Below are 11,536 nucleotides of genomic sequence, written 5' to 3'. Positions count from 1 at the left end.
TATTTTCAGAACTTTATTTTAATGCAGATTTAATTTAATTATATAAAAGTCTCTAAATTATATAAAGCTCTCCCAAAAGAGGCATGTTATGTTGATACTCAAAAGTCTCAAAATGTATTATTGCCTCTTTCCCATTTGAGAATATTATAAATATATATTATATATAACATAATATATTATATGTATTTATATATACATATAATTATATATATATATTTTTTTTTCTCGGATTATACATAATAGGTACTAAATAACGTGCCCTTCGTAATGTTATAATAACTATAACGCATCCGGAGTATTTTCTGTCAATTATAATTTTTAATAGATTTATATATATATATATATATATGAAAAATTATAAATTCTTATCAAATGTCAAGTAAGATAAATAAATATTTTCATATATATTTACATCTCTCTCCATATATATATATATATATATATATATATATATATATATATATATATATATATATATATGGAGAGAGATGTAAATATATATGAAAATATTTATTTATCTTACTTGACATTTGATAAGAATTTATAATTTTTCATATATATATGTATATAAATCTATTAAAAATTATAATTGACAGAAAATACTTCGGATGCATTATAGTTATTATGCTGATACGTATAAAATATAGCGTAAATTCGAAAGATTGTAATTAAGCGACATATTGGATGCTCTTATATATATATTGCAAAACATGTGTGTGAAATCTAAAATTTAATTTACTTGCGTTGATAAACATAAATACAGAAAAAGACACAATAAAACTTTGATTTGCTTTAATATTTTCCTCACGATCAATATTGTAAAATATGTTCCACCAGATACAGCTTATGCAAAATATTATTAAAGTTTGAGCATTATATATTTTGACAAATGCGATATGCGGGCGATTTTATCAAAGTAGAAAAGAATAAGCTTTCAATTCGCAGAATTTTCAGTTAATATATAATTATTAAATATCGAGATATAATTAATAAATATCGAGAGTATAGAAAAATTATTTTATTTTTAAATTTCTTATAAATAATTTCAGTTGAATATATACATATACATATATATTAATAATTATTAATAATTCTAATAACTTTATTCATATCCATGATAAAAAAATTCATGAAATGCCTGTGTGAAATGTTGTTTTTGAGTAAATATTTTTAATGTTTTCCATATATTATTTATAATTTATTAATATTAATTAATCGCCATAATGTACGATGTATGTAATACATACATACGTAAGGAATTATCTATAGTAAAAGCTACAGTAAAAATCAATATCACTTGACATGAACAAATCAATAACAGATGACATATCGGTACACGTGTAAATGTAATTTAGGACCTTAGCGCGTAAATTCTACGCGATGTCAAAACGATGACACACTTTTTGATTTTGTATTCAAAAACTATTGTAGCTTTTACAATTTTGTACTAAAATTTTTTACTCTATTTGATTTCTAGAAAAAAACACGTTCTTAAAGTAAGGAAGTTGTGAGGCACTCTGTATATGTGAATAATATACATATATTATATTTTTTCTCGTATTACAATAGAAGGAACTAAATGGCGCGCGCATAGCAAGAGAGAAATTATTCACAAGCACATTGCATATATAATCATTATATTATAAAATTAATTATAAATAATTTATAAATTTTTTGTTTATACATACATAAGCGCCCTTTGTAATATTCTACTAATTATAAAATTTATATAGAATATCATTTATAATGTTATTAATGTTAAATATCCTGTTTAACAAAAACACATATTAGCTATCAAAAGATAACAATTTATAAAATGATTGTATTTGGATTAAATATATAAATAATGTTTTTAATAATTAATTTTTAGAAAAAGATTTAAATATAACATCTATGTGAAAAAGATTACATTTTCAAGTACTATTATGATTATTTTGATAATCAATTTAAATTAAAACGAAAGCATTTTTATATTACAAAAATTAAATATTAAATATTAAATATTAAATATTAAATATTAATATAATATAATACAAATAATGTATCAATTATTTACTTAATGTTGAGATATAAACGGTACAAAATTTCCACATTTGGGAAAATGTTTCGGGACAGGTGGAAGATCTGATGGTCCTCCGACGTGGAATACATTAGCCATACCGTTTTCTAGATGATAAAGAAAATGACAATGGAAAAACCAATAACCTGTAAATAAAATATCAGATTAAAATTTGATTGTGGCTATTGAATAAAACAAAAAAAATTATTCACAAGCATATTGCATATATAATAATCATTATATATCATTTGCGTAGAAAATACCAGTGTTTATTTATATTCTTATATTATAAAATTAATTATAAATAATTTATAAATTAAATTTTTTGTTTATACGCTACATAAGTGCACAATTATGTATTATATGAATAAGACATGTATATACTAAAATAGAAATTTAAAACTAAGGATGCCACAGATCGATATAGTAGAGTATAAATATCGAAATATAAGAATTTTGAATGGCAATTATATATCATGTCAAGTTTTAATTTAAATATATAAAAATATAGTAAAAGTATTTTAAGGCGTACAACATGTACAATGAAATAAAATACAAAAACACTTACCGGGATTGTTCGCGCGGAAGCGTATGATTGCGTAACCGTTATTTGGTATAGCCATAGTATCCTTAAACGGCGGAGCGAATTTTCTTCTGGGCAGGAACCCTTTCTTGTCTAATATTTTTATTTCCTCTACAGTAGTTCCAGTTCCATTATTTGGAACTCCCGTGGACATTATGTTAAAAGCATACCCATGTAAATGGAACGGGTGATATAATCCGGAAATTTTAGCTAAAAACAAAATGTAAAATACAATAATAATATAATAATTTCCTATATTGAAATAAGCAGTGTGAAAAAGAGAGAGAGAGATTACATAAGATAAAATGGCTTTATATTATATATTATGAGAATATTTGTGTGTGTGTGTGTGTAAAATATTAAACGTGTATCCACTTAATTGCATTTTTTAACATGCAATAATTAAAAATTTAAAAGATTGCGTAAGTAATTCAATATTATGCTTTTAATATAAACAAATTATTTACATTTTATATTAATTAAAACAATTATACAAATGATATAAATAAAATAAGAACCAAGAAAAAAACCTACACATTAATATTAATTCATTCATCTGTAATAATAACAATATATATATATATATATATATATATATATATATACAGGGTGAGTCAAAAGTATGTTTTAAAAATTTGTGAGCGTGTTCCTGGATAAAAAGGAAGAACAAATGTTCATATGAACATATGGTCGCAAATGCTTTGTTGTCGAGATAATGGACATAAATCAGCAGTATCAAATAATGCTTTATTTGAACGTTTACAATTTTGTTATTGTTGTTTATAAGAGATGTTCTACATGTCCTACATCATTTTCAACACATGCTTGAGCACGACGTCCGCATGACCAAAACCAAACCAAACCACACTACCAACCCAAAAAAAAACAAAAAAACAAAAAAAAACAACAATAACAAAATTGTAAACGTTCAAATAAAGCATTATTTGATACTGCTGATTTATGTCCATTATCTCGACAACAAAGCATTTGCGACCATATGTTCATATGAACATTTGTTCTTCCTTTTTATCCAGGAACACGCTCACAAATTTTTAAAACATACTTTTGACTCACCCTGTATATATATATGTGTGTGTGTGTGTGTGTGTGTGTGTGTGTGTGTGTGTGTGTGTGTGTGTGTGTGTGTGTGTGTGTGTAGTAAAAATGAGTATATATGTAATTTATGGTGTGCATATATATACATATAGTATATATATGTGATATATCTTGTGCAATTATAAGTGGCATGTGTATAAATTGTGAAAAGCATACTACAAAAAGCTTACTTTCATCGATTATAATAAGTTCGATGATACCATTATATGGGAGTTCAATGATATGAGTACAACTGCATATGTTGCCGCAATTATCCGGTTTGTGGGTATCGTTACAAATTGTATTAGGTGGAATATCTCTAAATTGCGAGAGTAGTGGTGACGACGGAAGTTGAAATGTAATATCATTGACAACAGAAGCTATATGTACATCATTAGGCGCAACTATAGTAATAAATAAATGCACAACATTATAAAATATAACTGTCAGATATTTACTATATAAGATTATTATTAAAATCATCAATATGTAGTAAAAAATGCAAATGCTTTAAATGCAAATGCCAAAATCAAATTTTTCGTAAGAAAAAATTGATCAATATATTGCCAGTCTTTTCTATGATTCTTTTTCCAAAAATCTTGATTTATCTAATTTAATGTAGCAATGTAAAAGTTTTCAAGTAAGAATTTGTAGAATAAACTTCACCCATAAATTTATAGAAATGGTTAGGCGCAAAAAGATTCTGCAGATCATAATAATAGAATTTGAATGGTAAGTAAAATTTGGCATCTGGTTTTTCTGTAAAAATGCCTTTGTCAACTCGAATTGCGCTGTGCATGTTGCTTACGCAAATCGCATCAGTTCTTGGATGATCACATTTACTATCAAGTGGATTTAATATCTGTAAAAAAAACACACACACAATATAACCATTTCATTGTCAAAGATAAATTTTAATCAGAAATGGAAATGCCAAAGAAACAATTAATCATTAGTATGATTAATCAATAATCTTTGAGTATTTATTTTGAAAAAAATACAGATAAATCGATTATTTTTCTCTTTGTTTTTCAAAGATATATAATCCCAGTCAGCAAAGTCTGTTCAAACAGATTTTGTCAATTTCTGCTACAAATTTTTGTCGACAGTAAGATTGCAGATTGTATAAAAAATTTGTTATATCAAATAATGATAACAGAATGTCAGCAGAAATGTTACAAAACCTGTTGACATAATTTGATAGCAGAAACTGAACAGGATTTGTTTAAAATTATCATAGCAGATTGGTGGCAGAAATCGAGCAAGATCTGCGCAACACAGTTTGATATCAGATTGATTGCAGAAGCCGAGCAGAATCTGCGCAATGAAATTTGATATCAAATTCTCGGCAGATATCGAGTAGAGTCTGCTGATATAACTGACGGCAGATTGATAGCAGAAATTTAACAGGATCTGTGAGGCGCAATTTGATAGCAAATTGATAACAAAAATCGAGCAGAATCTGCGCACACAATCTCTGATAGCAGATTGACAGCAGAAACGGAAGAACAGAGTTTGCATGATTCGATAGTTCCTTCACTTACCGCTACGTGAGCTGTACTTTCTCGTAATCTAATTTCTGTCAGAAATATATATAAAGTCGCGAATATGAATAAAAGACTAAAAATATAGTAATTATCATTTTAATTTTTATCACTTTAATTTCTGATATCTGATACAAGCAGATGAGATTCAGAATATTAAACTGATTGGAATCAATATGATAAATGGTAAATTATTCATGTACTGCCTATTTGAGGCATAAAGCAAGAATTTAATTCTAAATAAATTACATGTCCAGTTTTACAAGTTACATTTACTTTTATCATTTACTTTATTATTAATTTAATTAAATTAAATTAGTCCTTCGCTATATGAGATATAACTACGATATAACATATATTACGATATAACATATGACATATATGTCATTTTAGAAGAAAATTGTAATTAACTTGCCGATAATATTCTTATTTAGCACTTGTAATAATAAATTTTGTTGCATTAATATAATATTAATAAAAGTAAGCGCAAATCTTGTGCAGTTTCTGCTGTCAATTTGCCATCAGGTTGCATGCGCAGATTCTGCTCGGTTTCTGCTGGCAATCTAACATCAAATTGCATCGCGCAGATCCTGCTCGGTTTCTGCCGACAGTTTGTTGACAGGTTATGTTTTACAGACTCTGTCACCAAAACAAAAGCTTAATGTGGACACAGATGGCTATGGTTCTGGTGTGGGATTCTGATCGAATTTGCTGCCAATCTGCTGCCAACCTGCTAACATTTTGCTTACTGGGATATTAACTTATTGTTAGAAAAGTTAAGCATATACATATATAATACTACATTATATTAATGAAAATTCTCAACGATAGAATTAACTCCTTTTATTGTTTTATTTTATTTATTTTCTATAGAGAAAAGAGAAGTAAAAAGAAAAATTTCATATCAAATTGAGAAAGAGAGATTTAATATGAAAGTACTGTAAATGTAATTATTAAATGTAATTATTAAATGTTTTGTATCGCAAAAATCTATTGTGAATTTGTATGTTACTTACGATTCCTGCAGGAAGTGAAGCATTAAAGGTAGGCGGAGATGTTGTGGGTACATCTGGTGCTCTGTCATATTGTAATATAGCCAATTGTTGAATAGCTCTGCTTTGGCATACTCCGACTGCACGAAGTTGAATCCAATAGGAATCGATTCGATTATTTGTATTTATAATAAAATCATAACGTTCCCCTAAAAAACCATTCAAATATTAAATATTTAATCCATTATAAAGAAAAAAAAGATATATAAATATATAAATATATATATATATATATATATATATATATTTATTTATTTATTAATATATATTAGTATATATATTAGATATAATTTATATTTTACATGCATATTTTCGAGAAATATCAATGTTAAATCTGAATCTACGAAAACTACGTTAATATTGCATGATATATTATTAATAAAATTTTTTGAAAATTTTATATAATCTTAATTGATCCGAGCAGAAAATGGTAGATTAATATTAACTTTATTAATTTATTTTTTATAATTTAGCATCTTTTTTCTGAATTTATTTGTTACATAAATTAATCTTGAAAATGATGTATCATACCTGAAACACTGATTATAGAATTCACTATGATGGGTTTAACCGAGACACCATCTGCAGCTATAACAGTAAGATTATGACCCTCAATGGTTAAAATAGATGAACAAGTTGTACAAAACGCATTAACCATGCGAAATCGATAACGATAACCGCGTTTCACGCGAAATACCTGCGTATTGATTATAGTATCACTTGCCGGATCCTGCAAATATTATACTTATAATAAATCTGACTCTCATTGAATTCTTATAGAATTAATACTGCTAATATGATGTTGCAATAAAAAACTTGCAATAAGATATGAAGATAAAAATTATTTTTTCTATCTTTAAAATAATTAGAATTGCTTTGTATATTACGTTGTGTGATATTTTCTTAATCTTCTAAAACATTAAAACATTTAAATTAAATTATTTATTATATTCTTTATATTATTTTATCATATTTTGACATCATAATTCGCGCATTGTAAATTATTACAAATTATTTGTTTTTATTCTCTAAATTAAAAATAATTTTATACATGTATATAGAAGAGAGAGATAAATGTTACCTTGTAACGACCTTTGCCGTTAAACAGAAACGAGTCCGGAAATTGAAAGTTTGTGTCATGAAGACGACCAGGTAAACGCGATAAAGCGAGTTCGTGCATCCAATCGCTGATAACGATATTATGACGAGACAGATCAAAATCATACAAGTAACTGTTTACATCGCGTATTGCTGACTGACGTATAGTCAAGCTTCCAAAAATACCATCCAGTTTTTGTAATCCGGTATGAGCATGCCAAAAGTGCGTACCCTCATTATCCGCATTAAATTGGTATCTGAAGAAATATTTTACAAAATAATATATATATATTTTTTTACATATACTTCTTTACAACACACACATAATATCTATCGAAAAATTTGCTATCGTTTATGCAATATACTGTTTTACAATAATACTGTTTCATATAATGCAAAAATGTCTAGCAGAATTAAAATATTTAGTGTAATTATGCAAGATTTCCAAAATATAATTAAAATATTATGACTTATCTTCATAATAAATATAATGTAACATACATACATTCATAAAGATAAATCATATTTATGTATCACTAAAAATAGACATAGCCAATTTCAAATAAAAGATTACATATTTTCATTACATTTTTCAGCAAGGAATTTTCTATCTCATTCTATTAATTTTTACTAAACGCAACTGCACGCCTATTAAAGAATATTTCTGTAATTAATGATAAGAAAATATATGACTAATAATGGTTTCCTGCGAACCATCCATTTTTTTCAAAGAAATCTACATGTGCTTCAGCATTTGTATTCGCAGTTATATACAGTCGTTCATATTTATTTTAAGTATAATATTAAAATCAATTCGATATTATTTATTAATTACCTAAAAGTACTTTTAGCAGAAATAGGGCATTGAGTCACAAAGGGTGAACCATCATAATATTGGGAACCTTTTTGAAATACTCCATGCCAGTGAATTGTAAGTTCACTGTCCATTTTATTAATGACATCTACCACTATTTTATCGCCTTCACACACATCGATAGAAGGTCCGGGTATCATACGATTTATTGTCAAAATAGGACGTTCCACTCCGTCGACAAGTACGCACTGACAATTGTTGCAGAAGGTATTAGTTGCATTTGGTTTACAGTAATCACACGCTCTGAAAAGTAAGAATTGAAATATATAATACGTTAATACGCTGAAATATATTTAGAAATATTAAAAATTTACACATATTATAGATGCTATATATCCAATCAATATACGAATTTATTGTGTGAATATACATTATACGTATGTATCTATATGTGTGTGTGTGTGTGTGTGTGTGTGTGTGTGTGTGTGGGCGTGCGTGTGTGTGGGCGCGCGCGCGCGCGCGCATTAATATCAAGAATTGATCATTTGAAATATTAAACAAAAATCTATTGAATTATTAGTATATCCATTTATGCTACATAAACAAATATGTGAATATACACATGCACATGTAATATTATATTATTTTATAAATTATAAAATAATTGCAAATAAAATTAATTTAAAATAAAATATTATATTATTTATTTTTTAATTAATTACATAAATTTAATTATAATATAAGATAAATAAGATGAAAAAAAGATAAATTATACAGGGTGTTCCCGGGTTAAATGGCCAAACTTAAAATATAAATTGGGGACCTCAAAACAAGCAAAAATTTCCTCTGGAAGTTTACTCGCAAACGCTTCGTTCAAGAGATATCGACTTGTTATAGAACCATAGAAATGAATAATATCAAAATAATCTAGGTTTATCTTTTTTATTGCTTTTTTTATTGCTTTACAGTAACCAAAATTTATAATTATTAAATATTTTGTTCAAAATGATAGCCTCCAGCTTGGAGACAAGCATTGCACCTATCGATCACAGAACGAGTGGATGACTGACATTGTACATCTGTAATTTCTTCGCACGCTTGTACTATCCTCCGTTGTAATGATTGAAGGTCATTAATAGGCACTTCATATACTTTTTGCTTGAGAGTACCCCATACAAAAAAAATCTAAAGGCGTTAAATCCGGTGAACGCGGAGGCCAAGCTACAGGTCCAGCACGACCGATCCATTTTCCAGGAAAATGAACATTAAGCCATTGTCGAGGACCTCTACCATAATGAGCAGGACATCCATCCAATTGAAACCAGAAGTTTCTTCTCAAATTCAAAGGAATATTTTCCAAAAGGTCATCCATTTGAGTATTCAAAAATTCGAGAAAATTGTTTGCATTTAAACGAACTGGTAGAAAATGGGGTCCAATTAAAGTATTATTAATTATTCCTAACCACACATTACACTGAAAACTGTGTTGGAAATGTTGTTCACGGATTGCTCGAGGATTTTCATGTGACCAAATATGACTATTTCTTTGATTGAGAATACCTTGTCTGGTAAATGTAGCCTCATCTGTCCACAAAATTGTTTGCCAAAATTGTGGATCATTATTTGTTTGGTTTGAAAACCAATCGCAAAATGCTCTCCTGCGTGGTATATCAGCCGGTAATAAATGTTGGACACGTTGAATATGGAATGGATGACGTCCATCAACTGAGAATGTCTTCCATATAACTGTTGGTGAAATTCCTAATTCAGAACCAGATCTTCGGACACTTGTTGATGGATTTTGGTCGAAATGCTGCAATATGATGGCTGTTCTTCTTTCATTCTGCAGCGGTGCAAAAACTCCATGAGCTCTGGGCACCATTGTAAATGATCCAGTTTTCTTCAGTCGTTGAAATGTTAAAGAGAATACATGTTTATTCGGCAATCTTCTGTTCGGAAATCGCGCGGCGTATTCACGGTGAGCAGCGCTAGTATTTCCATCACAAAAACCATATAAATATACCATATCAGCATATTCACTATTAGAATATGTACGAGGCATATTGTACTACTTTACTCCACGAAAGTATTCAATGAACTAACAATTACTTGGTACACTGCGCGAAATCGATTCTGTTTGTAAAAAACAGAAGCCTATGAATGACCTTCAATCTTCAAAACAAAGACAAAACAGAAATATTTCGGTATTATTCATTCCTATGGTTCTGTAACTTAACAAGTCGATATCTCTTGAACGAAGCGTATGCGAGTAAACTTCCAGAGGAAATTTTTGCTTGTTTTGAGGTCCTAAATTTATATTTTAAGTTTAGCCATTTAACCCGGGAACCCTGTATATTTAGAGATTATAAATACTCATGCATGCATCACAGTATTTTAAACACATTATTCACACACATTATTGTGTATAGTAATATTTATAATAATACTTATAATAATTTACAATAATAATTTATTATGTTATTAAGAAATTAATAAATATTACTAATAGAAATTAATAAATATTACTCACTTGGTAAGTGAAGAATATGCCTCTGCTTCAAAGCGATAATAACAGATCTTAGGTTTTTCATGATCGTTGCATGTACGCGCGCATTCAAGAGGACTTGATAAATTAGTAAGTGTGGGATTTACTTTAATCCAACAAGTTTTTTTTATTTTATTTCTTTCATCATCAACTCCTGCGATTATATATTTTGATAAAATAGCCGAATTATCTCTTTTAATCAATATCGTGTTTTTATTTTTCGATATTGTATCTTTGACGGAAATTACATTATCTTCGATCTGCGATTGTATCCCTGCAACTATTCAATCTCGCTTTTCGTATACAAATTAATTGATATTAACACAGCATATTCGCATTGCATCGTTATACAAAATTGATGATACATTTATATAGAAGAATTGAAATACCACGTAGATCTATAAAATGTAGTTATTGAGAGAAATACTATGTCATAGATGTTTATTTATTTCATATTTTCTTACAGACAAGTGTAGAACTACAAACGCTATATGCAATGCATTATGAGAAAATAACTCTTTATTAGATAATTTTTTACCTCAAACCGAAGAACAGCTGAATAAGCAAAAACAAATAAAACAAATTTAAAACAAATTCAAATATTAATTTGAATAAGTTATTTCAATTTTTAATTAAAATTACATTAAAATTGTATATTTCTTACCGCAATAAATTAATGTCGCGCAAAAGAGAATCAACTGATGAAGGAAACACATTGTCGTAGAATGTATGACATTTGATAAAAG

At 27.7% G+C, this 11,536-nt stretch overlaps 1 protein-coding gene across 1 annotated transcript; it reads right to left on the bottom strand.

Annotated features, from left to right (window-relative positions):
* Window positions 1-1,705: 1,705 nt before the first annotated feature.
* On the bottom strand, window positions 1,706-11,521 carry LOC145971966 (multicopper oxidase 3-like). The gene is made up of 10 exons (XM_083100104.1): window positions 11,455-11,521; window positions 10,776-11,070; window positions 8,267-8,548; window positions 7,415-7,688; window positions 6,865-7,063; window positions 6,298-6,482; window positions 4,404-4,599; window positions 3,929-4,141; window positions 2,628-2,852; window positions 1,706-2,205 (listed from the first exon to the last, which is right to left on the bottom strand). The coding sequence occupies exons 1-10, from the start codon at window positions 11,504-11,506 to the stop codon at window positions 2,057-2,059; spliced, it is 2,070 nt and encodes a 689-aa protein (XP_082956230.1). The 5' UTR covers window positions 11,507-11,521; the 3' UTR covers window positions 1,706-2,056.
* Window positions 11,522-11,536: the final 15 nt, after the last annotated feature.

The sequence above is a fragment of the Camponotus vicinus genome, unplaced genomic scaffold, assembly GCF_025532165.1.
Source record: "Camponotus vicinus isolate PSW18456_S1 unplaced genomic scaffold, iyCamVici1.0 SCAF_5, whole genome shotgun sequence".
Lineage (NCBI taxonomy): Eukaryota > Metazoa > Arthropoda > Insecta > Hymenoptera > Formicidae > Camponotus > Camponotus vicinus.
Note: the sequence above shows the minus strand (reverse complement) of the source record. Positions and strands in the feature narration are given on the sequence as shown.